The sequence below is a fragment of the Panthera onca genome, chromosome F2, assembly GCF_046562875.1.
Source record: "Panthera onca isolate mPanOnc1 chromosome F2, mPanOnc1 haplotype 2, whole genome shotgun sequence".
Taxonomy (NCBI): Eukaryota; Metazoa; Chordata; class Mammalia; order Carnivora; family Felidae; genus Panthera; species Panthera onca.
In genome coordinates this window covers 79,830,572-79,846,720 of record NC_138356.1, presented here as the reverse complement: position 1 = coordinate 79,846,720, position 16,149 = coordinate 79,830,572, and the positions used below count along the sequence as shown (strand labels likewise).

The 16,149-nt window shown below is 57.3% G+C and overlaps 1 protein-coding gene across 6 annotated transcripts in view; it reads left to right on the top strand.

Annotated features, from left to right (window-relative positions):
* Positions 1-16,149, top strand: part of TRAPPC9 (trafficking protein particle complex subunit 9) — a 570,835-nt gene that overhangs the window by 377,731 nt on the left and 176,955 nt on the right. For 5 of the 6 annotated variants that reach the window (XM_060611403.3, XM_060611405.3, XM_060611407.3 and 2 more), the window contains one exon: positions 1,119-1,229. The exons of the other annotated variant lie outside the window; for it this stretch is intronic. In XM_060611403.3, coding sequence (XP_060467386.1) covers positions 1,119-1,229 — 111 coding nt within the window. The remainder of the gene's footprint in view (positions 1-1,118; positions 1,230-16,149) is intronic. 6 annotated transcript variants of the gene reach the window in all.

Sequence of the window (16,149 nt, the reverse complement as noted above, 5' to 3'; positions counted from 1 at the left end):
GTTGCTGACATCTGTGTCTGCTCCGGTCGTGGGTACGGCTGTCCCGGTCACATGAGCAAACACTTACTGGCTCTTTGTCGTGTGCCCGCTGTGACACTTGGTATTTAAGACACTGGGCAAGCTTCAGACGAGCTTTCGAGTGTAATGGAAACCTACCAAATGGTGACTGACCCAGACGGCACGCGTGCGGTTGCTGTTTGCGCGTGCAGCTGAGGAGTCTGGCGGGCAGGAGGCGCCGGGGGGCTGGTTTTGCTGCTGCACATGTCCTGGCCTCCCAGAATCCTCCTGGCCCCACTTGCATCCATAGCTTCCACGCCTCCCGGTGGGTGCTGGACTGCTCAGCATCCTGTTCCTGTCGAGGCAGGTGGGGCGTGGGAATGGGGAGGCTGAAGAGGGGACCACCTTCTCTTGTTGGGGGGGCCGGGCCGTCTTAGCTGGGAGAGAAGGTCTCCTGTCCTCACTGGCTAACACCGTGGCTCCTGGACTTCTGCTGTGGCGGGGGCACTGGGATTTGAGCGTTGTTACCTTCTGGACTAGAGAGAACAGGGCTGCTGGTGTCAGGAGTGTGCGGGAGAGTAAGGAAGGTGCAGTTTGTGTGAGGCTCCCAGTAGGTGTGCGCACACACACACACACACACACACACACACACACACCCCGCGATGTGGTTCTCCACGTGCCAGCGCCCCGCCCCTCGCTGGGCCCCAGCGGGAGCCCCGCAGGCCCGGCAACGGGGTCGCGACGTGCACGCGCCGTTCATTGACAGGCACTGTGTGTGCACCAAGCGCTTTGCCAGCCGCTGTCTTACTTCTGCGTCCGGTGTTCGAGGCCTCACACGCACGAGGCTTGGAGAACTCCGGTTACCGTCCCAGGGCGATTTCGTTTGTAAAGGGCGCGCTGCGTTACAGGCGTGTGTCCCCGGGGCCAGGGAGGATCTGATGCCCAAACCTGTTTTGCAGAGTGAGCCTCTGTAACCCTTCATGCTGGGGCACGTGACAGTTTGATCCGTTGCTCCTCTGATATCCTCAAGAAACGGGAGGTCTTTGGGGAGGAGAAAAGGCCAAGTAGCTCTCCTCTCTGGCTCCCAGAAGATCCTCAACTTTCCCTTGTCTTCCACACAGTACCCGCCAGTGCCACCTGCTCCTAGACATCTTCAACTCCACGGAGCATGAGGTGACGGTCAGCGCCCGCGGCAACGAGGAGCTCATCCTGCACGCCGGCGAGTGTCAGCGGTGAGTGTCCCCGCGTCCTGCCTCTCCCTGCTCCCGTCACCTCACTCGGAAGCACCTTGAGATAACCCTCCCTCTGAGCCCCCAGAGGATAGACGGGCTTGTCTGTCTCTCCGTGCAAGGTTCAGTGAAAGAACCCGAAGTGGCTTCGAATTGGAGGCAGGTGTCGAGTCCAGGTAAAGCCATGGGGTGTCTGTCGAAGGAAGCAGTGGCACGTGCTTCCGGGAACCGCATCTTGGGAGACGCTGTGGCGCCTGGGCCTGCCTTAGCTGGCAAATTCTCGAAGCTGTATCTGGGAATAGTTGATGTTGATTGCGGGGCCTGCATCGGTAGTACCGGGAAGTCCCTTGGAAGAATTCCGCAAAAAGTCCAGGCTCAGACCTGCGGGAGGGGTGTGGTGCCACCCACTCCCAGTCCCCAGATGGCAAAGACGGGGCTCCACCGAGCTGTGGACGTGCCCTGGTCCAGCAGGAGCAGAGTTGGAAGTGAGCGCTGACCCGAGCAAACCAGGGCCCCCAGGGCATGTCCCGAGGCAGGTGGACTTGAGGAGGAAGCTCTTCTGCCTGGGGAGCCCCTTCCCCAGGCCAGCCCCCTGCCCGCGGGGCCTCTGCTCACGTCGGCACCTGTGTCCCCAAGCCCAGCTCGTATGGTATAGACGGAATTATAGCTGGGATGAGATGGAAATGGAATGCAATTTTTATGTTTAATTGCAAAATACTTTCCACAGAAAGAAAATAATTTGGAAACCGGCACACGCATGTCCCAGATTTAAGCACTCGGTTATATTGGCCCCAGATCTCTGTCTCTTCCTATCTTTCTTCCTCACTCCTTCACTTCATCATTCTTTCTCTGTCAGTCTTGTCTGTGTCTTCCTCTTTATTTAGGGAAATAAAATGTTTAAAAAAAAACTGACATGAACACAGTCGGTGGGGGAATTATAATTTCCAGCCACACCACTCCACGTTCATCAGAGCACTTAAACACACGGACGGTGCTGGATGCTGGTGAGGATGTGAAGCAGCCGGAACTCACCCGCCTCGGTGGGGGGATGAGCTGGTGCGACCACTTTCAGGAGGGTTTGCGGTTTCTTAGAAAACTAAACGTACACCTACCCTGTGCCCAGCAGTTCCAAAGCCAGTAATTTATTCAAGAAAAATGTAAATGTTTATTCACAAAAAGACTTACACAAGAATGTTCGTAGCCAAGAGATAGAGCCCAGATGTCCATTACAGGAAAGTGGATAAGCAAAGGGTGGCATTTCTCCTGCAAGTGGGGGAACGCTCAGCAACCAGACTGACACATTCCCAATACGCAGCCAGCAGGGTGAATCCCAGGAGCACAGCACTGAGGGAGGGGGGTCTCCCCGAGGAAGGCAGGCGCCGTGGGATTCCATTCGCCCGAAATCCCAGAGCGAGCAAACTGGTGCACTGTGGAAAAAGCCGCACGTCAGTTGCCTCTGCAGAGGCTGGGCTGGGGGTCGAGCAGGAAGGGGCACAGGTGTTTTCTGGGGGGTCTTGTTGCACAACTTGATTTTTGGGTGTGGGCCACACACGGGTTCGCATTTGTTAAAATTCAGCACCTGTGCACTTAAGACTGGCGCGTTCCGTTGTAAGTCAACTTCACCTCGCAAGAACAACCGTGCACATGTTGGGCTCTAGCTGCAGATCGGCTGTGGAGGGCTGTGGAGGGCCGCCCGCCGTCAGCAGCATCTCCGGAAGGTCTGAGAAGGACTGATGATGGGCAAAGGGGCTGGTCGTGGAGAGAGGAGCTGGAAAGCACATGGGGTGAACTGTCGACGGTGGGCTCTTCCAAGGGCCTTATGGGATGTTCGCGGGAGATTTCTTTCAGCGTTACGGTTGACATTTTTCATAAGCAAATGCTGGAAAAAATTGAGTGCCGGAGTAGCTCAGCCCTCCTCCCTGGACTGCCATCTTCATTCCTCCGTCCCTCCTCGGTGGGAAATTGCTGTCTTGGAGGCGGTGGAATCATTCATACCATGTTTTGCTACTTTTATTGTATTTATATCTACAACCAAACATTACTTCCAGAGTTTTTTATGACAAGCGGTTCTATATCACATATGTCTTTTTAAAAATGCATCTTTTTATAACTTTAAATCAGCATTCCGCTTCGGAGCTAAGTATAAATCTGCTTCTCTTCTTTCAACTGGTATTTATATTTCATTGCACGAATACGCCACTTTGTCTGTGTCCACGCTAATCCACTCTGAGGCTGCTCCAAAGTATTGCTGTTTCGTGTGATGATTGCTGATGACGCACACGGATGCAGGGTCAGGCTCTGGGGTCCCCGTTGCGGGACAGTTTAGGCTGATAGTTGGAGGCCTGAGGTCCAGTGACTTGGGGCCTTCGTGGCCTGCCTTTGAGAGGAGCCCGGAACACTCCCCCTGGAGGTGTCTGTCCGGTCCCCTGCAGAGGACTTGGCCGTGTGGGGATGGCTGTGCGGGGGCTCACGTGCTGCACCTGCACACAGGTCGCGGCTGAGTGCGCCTGGTGCAGGACCGGCTGCTTTGTAGGGCGCCGGCGCATCCTGGGTTCGACACCCCCGGCAGCTGCCTGGGCCCAGTGTTGTGCTCCAGATTGTGGAGGACGCTGTCTGCTCTCTGCCTTGTCTTTGTCTGGATGTTTGGATGCGGTCTGAGGCCCCAGGGGACGTAAATCTGGCCGTCTTCTGACACTGACGTGAAACCTGTTGTTAAAAATTAGAAACTGTTAAGCCCGTTCTCTCCTGGATCGTTCTCACGGATGGAAGGCTGAATGATGTTAGCAGTCCCATTCGCAGATAATCACAAATTAGTCTTGTGCTTCAGGCTTGCTCGTTATTGAGCCTTGTGCTTAAATTCTCATTTCTCAATGCTCCTAGCTCACATGTTCTCTATTCATTCATAAAATATTCACCCAATAAGCATTGGTGCTTCGAGAACCTGCTCTGTGGTACCTGCCTCGGGCTCCGGGAGTGCCGGCATAAACAGGGGCCCCTCCCAGCGGGAGCAGGTGCGAGGTGCAGGCGATGAGCGTCCCCTGCAGCCAGCCAGGCACCTCTACCTTCCCTGCCCAACGGGGCATCTTGCTGGCCCGGGTGCGAGTGGCGAGCCGCTGGTCTGGGAGCTCCTGTTTGCCTCTGGTCCCACCGTCCCCACTAACCAGTGTTGAGTGCCAGGGAGCTCGGTGTTTCTGGGCCGCAGGGAGGTGCTTCCTTTCTGCTTTCCGAGCCTCCCTGGCCTTCCCCGGACCACATCAGACACACCCTCTACCCCTGCGGCGGGCATCGCAGTTCTTGGGTTCTCACAGAGCAGTTCTGGTGGAGGGAGCAGGTACGGCGGAGCCTCGCAGCACCTGGCCGACCTTGGCTGGGACGCCGTCCCTGTGTATCCAGGCTGTGTCCTCAGGGTCCCGTCTCTTCCCGGAGTCCTGAGCTCAGCCAGTGTCCTGCCTCTTCCCTCCCCCCATGAGGAACCATCCCCACCGTACCTCATGCTTTGCCCAGGGCGGAAGAAGGAGGCTTCTCTGCGGTTAAGCTCCCACGTGGGGTTGGGCTCTGCCCACAGGTGAGGGCGCAGTGGTTCTCGGACTCCACGTTAATCCCTCTGCCCGTAGGTGATGTTCCCACGGCCACCCCGGAGGTGGGCGGACGGACAGCGCATTGCACTAGAGGTGGCACAGCCTAGTCTTAAATGGCCAGGGCGCTGGGTTCGTGTGGCGTTGTTACCGCCCTGCCCGGAGCCCGGGCATCCCTGGGTCAACAGGCATTTGACTTTCTCTTAAGGGTGGCCTGTCCTCCAGGAGGGGGACCCCTCCACCGGATTGAGGTGCTTGCCTCTGCTCCCCGCCAGTAGAAGAGGTGACCTCATTCTACCCAGTACCGGAAGCGTATGTCCTCAGGAGCACGAAGGAGCAACGTGCTTCCAGGTGGAAGAAACCATGGAAGGCACGGTTACTGGGCCTGTGTGTTGGGAGTTAGGCACTCGTGTCCTCAAGGTCACTCGACGGAGGCGTTGTCTGCATTTTATAGATAAGTGAAGAGTCCGGTGTTGACAATCACTCGGTGGGCCTCTCATTTATCTGGCTCACGGCTGTCCTTGCAGTGGTGACCGAAGGTTGAGAGAGGTTCTGTTCCTCTCCCCTTGTGCTCTGTGTGTGACCAGCCCTGTGAGGTCCCCTATCAAGTGTAAAGGCCGGCAGAAGGCCGGGAAGATGGAGAAGCTGCTCGGATTTTGGCTTCCAAGGTGTTCATGAATTCATTTCACAGATACTCCCAGAGTGTTGGGCTGGTGGCGGGCCTGGCCAGCAGGTGAGACGGTGAGAGAAGGTGGCACCGCCCCGCCCTCTGTTTTGGTGTGGAATCGAGGCATACCATCAGGCAGTCGGCATGCACAGTGAGGGGAGGTGAAAGCATGCAGTCAGAAATCTGGGCCAGACAGGATGAGGGGCGGCTGGGAAGGCTTCCTGGAGGAAGGGGTGCCGATGTGGAGCAGAACAGCGGAGTAGGAGTGAGCTCGGGCTGCCGTACAAGTGCAGGCACGGCGTGCTCTCGGGAATACTGTGAGAGAGCTCTTGATGGATGAAACGCTCGTGTGCTTAGCTTAGAAACACCACTCTTGTGACCATGTGTCTTAGAGATATCTTCCCCATCTTTCAGCTTAAAATAGAGCATTTCAGCAAATGGATGTAGAAAGAGCCACCTCCCTTTCCTGAACTCTCCTTTGGAGGGTCCTCTGGAAATCAGTGACTCCTCGCTCACCTTATGAGTGTCTGGGGCGTGGCCGGTGCTTCAGTCCTGTAATCAGGGACCGCGAGTTAAGTTCACTTTTGCCAAACGTGAATCGTGACGCTTGGCCCGTAGGGATTGCATTTCCTGGGGCTCCCCGCCATCAGTGGTCACCTTCACAACCTTGTCCCCCTGCCTTAGCTGGGTGCCCGCAGCAACGCCATATTTAGCCGAGGGCTGTGTACCGCAGACACCCCTTTTGTCAGGCCGTGGTGTCTCCATACCTCACAGCAGCTCCGGTGAGAGCGCTACGCACGTTTGCTTCTGCACAAGAGAGGCCACGCCTGGCCAAGGCGGGCGGAAGTCAGGTGCCCCCGGAGCCAAGCCCGCCTGTTGGCCACGGTGCCTGTCTGCGGGGGCCGTCTGCATTTTCCGGGGCCGTGTCCCCCGGAGTTGGGCGTCCCTCCTGTCTGATGGCAGATGACAACTAGAAACAGTAGAAAGCTTTCACCGTGAAATAGCATAAACTTTCTTAAGAAAATACGATGCTGCCAGCAGCAAATTTACTGGAGAATTGAGATGGTAATTAATGTGTTTTTTTGCTTAATTGTCAAACCATTAAAATTAAATTTCGTGACCACCCTCACTTATGTACGCATCTCTTTAAAACTCTGGTAATAGGATGTTCCGTGCCTCAGGCTGTCCCACGCTGTCCCCTGCCCCACGCGGAGGCCCTGCCTGTGTAGCAGCATGTCCAGATGGGGCCTCCCTGGGAGGACCCATTGCTGGCTGGCGGTGAGCGGTCTGCCCTGTCGCAGGCACGCTAGAGTGGCCTTCCTGCCACAGGGCAGGAGGGGCTCCCAGAGCACGCTGCGCCCCGGTGCTCCGAAGCCTCGCCTGGACACTGTTCCGGTGGCAGAGACGGCCAGGTGCCCCCCCCCCCCCGAACCCCACATCTCCTGCTAATCTGTGAGCGGGCTCCAGCTGCGGCCCAGGGCTGCGTCCGCGCTGCGGGCCGTCTCTGGTTCAGCTCTTGTCCTGCCTCTTGAGGGGTCTCAGACAAGCCTCTTCCCTCCCCTGGGTTTTCATTCTTCCTTGGTCACAGGAGAGAAGACGTTGGCCACGGGAATGAATGAGTGGACGTAGGGGGACAGCAAGTGCTGCTGTGCCAGCGCCTACGTGAGTCAGTCACACCGCTGCTCGCCTTCCGGGGTCTCCTCCCACCTTGCCGTCCTCCTCACTGTCACCGTCCCTTCTTAGCAGACGACAAGTCCAGCTCAGAGAGGTGACCAGCAAGGGCCCCTTCCTCCCCAGTTCTTGCGGTTGTGATCTCATGAAAGTCTTCACAGGCACTTAGAGGCAGGGAAGGTGCTGGCAGAGTGAGGCCCCCCAGCACACGCATCCCCCCCTCCCCAGACACCCACACCACCCTCGGGAGCACATGCGTCCCCTCATCCCCAGAGAGCCACAGCACCCCCCAGGGGCACATGGGTCCCCCCCCCATCCCCAGGCACCTACACCCCACCCTGGGCACCTGCGCCCCCCCACCCCCAACACCCACACTCTCCCACCGTGCACATGTGTCCCCCCCACCCCCAGACACCCATACCACCCATCCCCCCGGGGCACTTGCATTCCCCCCATCCCCAGGCACCCACATCCCCCACCCTGGGCACCTGTAGCCACTGAGCGCCTGCCCTGGACGCGGGTGACCGTGAGCTCTGCGTGGCCCTACCTGCTGTCGTGTAGCAGGTTCCTGTGTACCCCAGCCTAGAACAGCCCAAGCCCAAACACTGGGTCCACCGCTCAACTGCCTGTAACCTTATTTTTCCTCTTCACTTTCTTCAGATGCTCTGAGGACCTTTGTGAGTCCCGCAGGGCACACCTCGTTGTGTGGGCCCGAGCTCGTGCTGGGGGCTCCTCACTCATGTTTGTAACTGCTGCTCGCCTCCTGGCCAGGGCAGCATACCCTGCCCCTTGCGGTGGACGAGCCTGTGCCCTTGACCTGGGCGGTCTCTCCTGACACATTCTGAGTGGAGGGCTTTGGGGACTTGCTTGAAAACTGGAAAGAATCTGGGAGAGTCCATTAGAAACAGCTTCAGAAAGCATCTTGATGTGTTCTTGTCTTTCAGCTGACTTGTGGGGAAACTGAGGCTCAAGTCTATCCAGCAGGCCCTGGGTAGAGTGATGTTAGAACCCGGGGTGTTAAATTCCCCGTCCAGGGAGGCTTCCACCACCCGGCTCTGCCTCAGGTTGCTCAGGAGGAGCCCCTGACGATTAATGGGCAGCGAGGAGAAATGCGGGAGTCCAGCCTGGAGCAGGTGAGCTACAGAGTTGGCCCCTTGGAAGCCCTCTGCTGACTCAGGTGATGGGCGAGGTGCTTTTGGTGAGAGAAGCGAAAGATGACTGGTTGGTTCCGTACGCCACGCGGCTTTCTCCTCCTGAAAAGTCTCAGATGCGGGGCCTCCGCTGGGCTTTGTGCCGCGTTGTTCCTGACGGGGGTCTTCCCTCCGGTGCGGGACGCGGCCCCTCCTCCCGCGCGGCCCGCCCGTGGCTGCGGGGGGTCTCGTGCGCCAAGGCTGAGCGGCCACTGGCCTGGGGCCGCCCCGAGCCCGCGTCCAGGCTTAGCCGCTGGCTCCCTCCGCTGTCTTGGGCAAGTGGTGTGGCCCTTGGTGAATTCTGAGTGCTTTTCTTTCTTTGTTCCTTTATTTTACTTTTATTTAGATTCCAGGTAGTTACCTGCAGCATAATACTAGTTCCAGGTGCACCACGTAGCCATCCATGTAGTGATTCTGTGTTAACACTCGGGGCCCATCACAGCAAGTACCCGGCTCCATGCCCACTGCCGTCCTTACCTGCCCCCCCCCCCCCACCCCCCGCAACCTCCCCCTGGTCACCATCCGTTTGTCCTCTAGAGGTAAGAATCTATTTCTCGGTTTGCCTCCCAGAGTCTCTTTTTTTCCCCTTGCTCCTTTGTTCTGTTCCCCATATGAGTGAAATCATAGGGGATTTGTCCTCGACTTGTTTTACTTAGCATAATATTCTCTGGCTCCATCCACATCATCGCAAATGGCTAGATTTCATTCTTGATGGCTGGGAAACATTCTAGCGCGCGCGCGCGTGTGTGTGTGTGTGTGTGTACACGCATCACATCTTCTTCATCCATTCACCAGTCGACGGGCATTTGGGCTCCTTCCATAATTTGACTATTGCCGAGAGCGCCACAATGCACATCAGGGTGTGTGTACCTCTCTGAATCAGTATTTTTGTATCCTTTGGGTAAATACCTAATAGTGCAATTGTTGGGTTGTAAGGTGGTAGTTTGTTTTCTCTTGAAACTTTTTGAGGAACCTCCGGCCTGTTGTCCAGAGTGGCTGTGCCGGTTCGCATTCCCATCTGCCGTGCACAGGGCTCCCCTTTCTCTGCATCATAGCGAGCATCTGTTGTGTCCCGTGTCGTTAATTCTAGCCGTTCTGACGTGTGTCAGGTGGTATCTCATTGTACTTCTGATTTGTGTTTCCCTAATGATGAGTGATGTTGAGCATCTTTTCATGTGTCCGTTGACCATTTGTATGTTGTCTTTGGAAATGCGTCTCTTCACGTCTTCTCATTTTTTAATCGGATTATTTGTTTCTCGGGTGTTGAGTTTTAGAAGTTTTTTATATATTTTGGACACTAACCCTTTATCGGATATGCCATTCGCAAATGTCTCCTCCCATTCTGCAGGCGGCCTTTTAGTTTTGTGGGTTGTTTCCTTTGCTGTGCAGAAGCTTTGTATTTTGATGAGGTCCCGGTAGTTTATTTTTGCTTTCATTTTCCCTCACCTCTGGAGACATATATAGAAAACCGTTGCTTTGGCCAATGTCAAAGAAATTACTGCCTGTGTTCCCTTCGAGGATTTTTATGGTCTGAGGTCCCAGCGCTTTTCTTTAAAATGGGAACAGTAATGCCTGTCAGAGGTGGTTACAAACGCCAGCGTTAAGCCGTGTTGAGTACACGGCATCACCCGCGACCTACAGTGGGCGCTCCACAGGTGGCACGTGGTTATTTTTCAGTACTCCCGTGTCACGCCTTGAAAACGGTTCCCACCAGTCCAGCCGCCGTGGCTGGTGGGTGAAGGGCATACATTTGAGGTCTTGTGTTTCCTTTTTGGGGAGATGACTGTGCCAGAGTGTTGCTTAGGTGACTAGTTGTTATTTGGAACCTCATTTCCCTGGCTTCTCGATGGTGTCTGATGTTGAGGCAGAGAAAGTTCTCATCATCAGGAGTCAGAAGCCACAGAGAGGATTTGATGTAAGGAATTGTTACCGAGGCGTGAGGTTGGTAACTAGGTAACTGTGAGCGTAGAACGGACCAGTGAGGCATCCGGTGTCGCCGCTGCAGGGAGCTTCACCGTCCCTGGTACTGGTGGCCAAGGCAGGGGACTGGGATTATTAGTTAGAAGCCGGCCACTGCGCGCGTGGGGCCGACACACGGCACTCTGAGGATGCCTGGAGTCTGGGGTCTCAGAGGGAGGTGCCACGTTGCGGGACTGTACCTGTTAGAACGAAGGGCAGAAGGACAACCCTCAGGAGGCCACAGGAAGCCCTAGAGGGAGCAAGTGCCTCCTTCCCCTATGTCCTGCTTCCTCCTTCCACACCCTGGGCGGCTGGGAGAGCAGAGATGTGGCTTGCAGAGGGGGCACCTGCAGGATGTAGCGTCACGCCCTGCTTTGCACCCCCTGGTCTCCCTGCTAGAAACGTCCTGCTCTTCTGCATGCCCACGGGGTCTCGGTGGGCTCTCTTATTCTCACTCCTGCCAGACTAGAAGGCCCCGAGCTTTGCTGTGTACTGTAATGACAGGGACCTTTCTAATAAAGTGATGCCTGTCTTCCCCCCCCCCCCCCCCCCCCCCGCCAATCCCGTGTCCTGACCTGATTGGTTGGGTGCTGCTAGGACATCAGGATTTGTGACTCTCCCCTGTGGCAAGTGCCGGAACCGCCGGGGCCACGTGGGGAATTGTTTGAGAGCCGTGTTTGTGTCGTGGCTGTTGTCGGATGTCTCCCCTCCTTGGGCCAGCGTCCAGCACGTAGTAGGTGCTCAGGTGCTGTTTGGTGGTGAGTGGGGTAACAGTGGGCTGGCTGCAGTGTCATTCACAGTGTCCTCTCCTCTCGGGGGTCTGAGGTCTTCGTTCTCTCTGTTGCTCCAGGGATCCGGCCTCAGATGCTGAGGTCAGTGCTTCAGGGACCAGCGTTGCTTTGAGTTGGTTGAGTCATAACTGGGGCCGTGGCATGTGACGGCATAGTCGGTACCTTGTGTACGTTGTCCCTGGCCCGGGGGGGTCTGAAATTGCACCCACACTGTGGTCTGGAATGCTGTCAGGGCCGGTGTTAGCGCAGGGGAGAGAGTGCCTTCTTCTAATTGGCCTGCACAGGGGGAGTGGCGTTTGCAGCGTGCCCACCCAAAGGGGGGACATGCTTTTCTAATGTACCGAAGGGCATCCTGGGTGTGTCCTCCTAAGGCGTGATTCTTCTCCTTACCTCAGTCTTGTGTACCTATTCCTGTGGGGGAAACTGGCAAGAAGATACCACATTTTATCCCCTATAGGATAAAGTGGTCCTCTAAGTTTGGGGCTCACCCTCGCATCAGAGCTGTGCCTGGATAATCTACAAGTGGTTAGAGACCACGTCCCTTTAACATACTTCAGTAAGGTCTCTGTCGAGGATTTGGTGGAGGGTTGTGGGCGTGGGGGCTGGGTGGCGGTGGGATGTGTAGGCACCGGTCCATAAATCTATAATGGACACCTTTGGCCTTCATTCCTGTTTCCGTTTGTTCCAGACTCGCTGTCGTCAGAAGAGCTGAGGGCGAGACTTGGCTGTGTCGCACAGAGCACTGTGCAGACTGACCACCCACCCTGGCGTCGGGCTCGGGGCAGGGGATGTGAGTGCCGGGGCCCATCCCCTGGCCAGCTGGGGGTGGGGTGGGGTGGGGTGGCTGTGGACAGTGTCTCCACGAAGATCTTCCCGGGAGCCTGGGGCCAAGAAGGAGCCGGCCAGACCAGGGCAGATGGGAGAGGGGGCTGCTAGGCCAGGAGAACACGCTGGGTCCAGCAGGAGGGAGGGGACTGTTCCGGGTTGGGGCTGTGCGGGCAGAGAGGAGAGGCCAGGGGGAAGCCAGAGAGGCAGCAGGGCCTGTGAGCCACAGCCGGGTCATGTTCTGGAGGGGAAGGGACGGTCACAAGAGCGTTTTAGGTGGGACAGTGTCAGACTGGCCTCTAGGGAGTGTCTGGAAGGGGGTGACAGCTGGAGAGAGCCCGGGTCCTGGTCTAGGTAGTGGGTGCGACCGGGGTGCCTTCTGTGCTGCGAGGAGAGGCTGGGCCCTAGACCCCTCGGGAGGGAGGGAGAGTTGGCAGGGCTTGGGGGTGGGTGTGAGAAGGAAGGAAGTATCTAGTTCGGACAGCTGGGTGGATGGTGTTGCTGTTCACTCCCCCAGGGAGTGCAGGGTCGGAGCGGGCTGGGGGAGGGCTCGGTGGGCTGCACAGGCTGTGGCCACAGGCTGGCTTCCTGCCAGGCAGAAATGCCGCTCTGACCTTGGGCAAGGAGAACCAGACGGGGGGGCCAAAGGTCCGTCTATCCCACTGCCAAGTCCTCGGTCTCTGACCTGGGGCTTGCCACTCGGGCCTTGTGAAGCCTCCAGCCCCGCAGACCGGGACCTCTTCAGGTCCCGTGAGAGAACAGAAGCCAGGGCTGAGGTACCCTGCGGGGCCCTTGGAAAATTTGGCCATTGTTACTCTGTTCCCTCCTGGGAGAAAGGGAACAGGTCTTCCTGGGAGAGTGGGAGGGCCAAGCGATCCCTTGTTTCCTGGGAAGGGCATTCTGGAGCCGCACAGGGGACCTCAAGCTGCTGGGACCTGGCTGTCCCGGCCCTGCTGGGGCTTGCTCACCGTGAAAGCTCAGAGAGCGGGGGCGTAGACCCTCTGCGGGGCTCTGGGCGTCTGCTGTTTCTGTTGGGGCCTGGCTGGCGCTGTGTTTCCTCAGGTTGGACCTCATACAGCTTTGCAGCCCAGGAATGCAACGCAAACTCCACTCCGGGCTGGAGGAGAAGTGGAAGGGGCTGTAGGAGGTTTACCCGGGCCTGCCTGCTGGGCATGGGGTGTACCCGGCAGGCTGGTCCCCCAGGCGGGCACGTCCTGGATCGGCAGCCCCGAAACCAGTCCAGCGACTTTGCTCTTGGGCGGGGGGATCTTGTCAAAGGCATGCTGTGCGTGTGTGCGTGTGACTTAGCACGTGACTTCCGGCCCAGGAGAATGGCCGTGTCCTTCCGCGGACTGTGGCTTACACAACGTTTTTCACATCGTGAGGGAGGTACTGCAGTTGAAAACCGGCTGGGAGCTTGGATGACAAGGCCCAGTGCTCGCCTGCGGGAGCGCTTGGCGGCAAAACCCGGGTGAGATGGGGTGGACGAAATGGAGCCTTTAATTTGTGTCAGTTCAGAAAGTCTCTGCGAACTTACATCTAGTCCGAAGACCTGTTAGCCGCTGGCCCCTGCCCAAGATGGACAGGGAAGCCAGCATGGTCTCCAGGGCGCGAACCGTAATGCCTGCCGCCCTTGGCAGAGGGAACGTTCCAGGGCTTTCCGCACTGACCATTTGCTGACACGCTCTCCCCTACGTGGTCACGTTGGAGAGCCGCGCCTGTTAGCAGACTTCCAGTCCTCTCAGGTCGCCTCTGTCACCCTTTTGTCAGATGATCCCCACTTGCCAGCCGAGGAAACTGAGGCTCGGTGAGATCACGTGACTCACCCCATGTGACGCAGCAGGTATGCGTCCAAGCCAGGGTCTGAGCTGGGCTTGCGTACGTGATGCCTGGAACTCCCCCCGCCTGTTCGTTTTGACCGAGTCGGGAGCCACGCCGTGTGCCCGGCACGGGGACGCAGGCAGCACAGAGCCTCCTGCTGGGTTGGGGGGAAGGCTGGCAACCGGGCAGTCAGTGCATCACAGGAGCGGCTGCGAGACAGGCAGGAGGGACACCGTGTTGGGTGTCATTCCTGGAGCCTGGGTGTGGAGTGTCCATGTGGGAACAGGCCTCTCCCCATTCGTGGCCGTCTTGCCAGCTGCCTTCCGGAATCTCCCAGGGATGCCTGTAGGACATACGTGTTATACACGCACGACGTATGATCTGTGAGGGACCTGAGTTTACCCGTACCTGCACACGCATGAAACCATGAACGTTATTCTTCATGCCTGTGAGTTACTGTCACAGCTCGTGGCCTTTGTCTGAAGCGTGCTTGTGGCTGATAACCTCCCCACTTTGGAAACGGTGGGAAGGCGGGAGCTCTGGGGCCTGGAGACCTGGGTCACAGTCGTCCTGCCTTTTGCACATTGTATGATCCTGGCTGGAGAGCTCGCCCTTGCCTCCGTGCTGCCATCTACAAAGCAGGGACGGTGACCACGCCCACCGGGCAAGGTGGGTCTGAGCAGTGCACGACCAGCAATCCGGTCCCAGCATAGAGCCTGGGCAGGATTTGGGGACCTCTCCGTAAATGGGAGTCTACTTCTTTTCTCTTGAGACCCTCAGAGTGCCGTCTGTCTCAGCACGGAGGAGAAGAGGCAAAGGCCCCGTAGGACGAGACCGAGGGAGTGGGCAGTGGCTACTTTCCTGAACGTGTGACTCAGTTGGCAGACGGCATGCCCGAGGCCTGCTTTGCCTGTGGCCGCGTCCTCCCATCTGACCTCAGGGTCGTCGTGGACACTCCTGAGACTCCACACTGGGGACACAGTGGGCTTCTCATGCCGGGAAGGAGCCTAAGACTCCTGAGAGGGGGCCAGGGGACACCTAGATAACAAGCCAGCTCTGAGAGGTGGGGAGGTCGTAAGGCCCCAGGGCAAAGGCTGCGGGTTTCTTAGGAGAAACAGAGCACCTGCCCACGTCCCTGTACTGCCCTCACCTGCAGGGAGACCGGCTTTGTACTGGAAAAGAGTCTCACCTCTTACTGTTGCTTATTCCGTGGGTTTGGGCAAATGACCTGCATCCGCCATGATGAAATCCTCTGCACTCTGCCTGTTCCTCCTTCCGTGCTCCCAACCCTCATAAACACTAATCCTTTCGCTGCCTCCTTAGTTTTGCCTTTTCCAGAACGTCCTGTAGTTGGAATCGTTCAGATCGGCCCCTTTGAGTCAGCGATGCGTGTTTAGGGTTCCCTCATGGCGCGGTAGTTCATTTCCGTGAGGCGCTGGGTGATAACCCGTTGTCTGGGTGGACCACAGCTTACCCGTGCACCTCCTGAAAGACATCTTGGTTGTGTCCAAATTCAGGCAATTGTGAATAAAGCTGCTGTAAACATCCACGTGCGGGTTTTCGTGTGGACAGAGGTTTCCAGCTCCTTTATGTAAATAGCAAGGTGTGTGGTGTCTAGATCACATGGTCGAAGTATGTTCAGTTTTATAAGAATCACTGTACATTTTTAAAAGCCGGAAACAATGTGTGCGTTCTTGCCCTTCTCTTCTCCTCATGCTGTTCCAGTTAAGGAAACGAAAAAGAAGGATGTCGCATTGGAGCGTCACAACGTAGAGCGTCACGGAGGCTGGGGCCTGGATGGCGCCAGTGGTCCTTTCTTGGGGACGCCGTGTACCGCCCAATCCAACCACCTCTTTGTCCTTTAAGACTGTGTCCACGCGCCTTCCGCCTCTCACGTGATGCCAGTGTCTCTTCCATGTCCCTGCCCTGGGAGCCACCTTGGGCAGGGCTTACGTGTTTGTCACATCTCTGTGTTGGTGCCCAGCCCGTTGGGAACAGAATGACATCCCCACGTGCCTCCCGGCAGTGGAGGCTCAGGTCCTGTGCAGTTGCACAAGGCCCGGAATTGTTGTGACTTAGCACGACGAACGATGGCTTCCTGCTCAGGCCTCCTGTGTGCACGACAGGCAGGCTGCAGCTCAGCTCGTGGGGCTGTCATTCAGGACCCACGTTCTGTCTAAGACGCGCTGGTTTTGTGGCAGAGGGAGAAGGGAAGGGGGCAGGCCACATGACAGCTCGGGAGCATGCTGCTTACATGTGGCCTGTCATTTCCACGTGTTCTGTGTCCAGCAGGTCACAGCCAGCCTGAAGTCAGGAGGCGGGGGTGGACGGCCCCGTAGGGAGGGACACTGGGAGGCAGGGGCGGATGGCCCTGTAGGGAAGGGCACGGGACGTGGGGGTGGACGGCCCCATAGGGAGAGACAC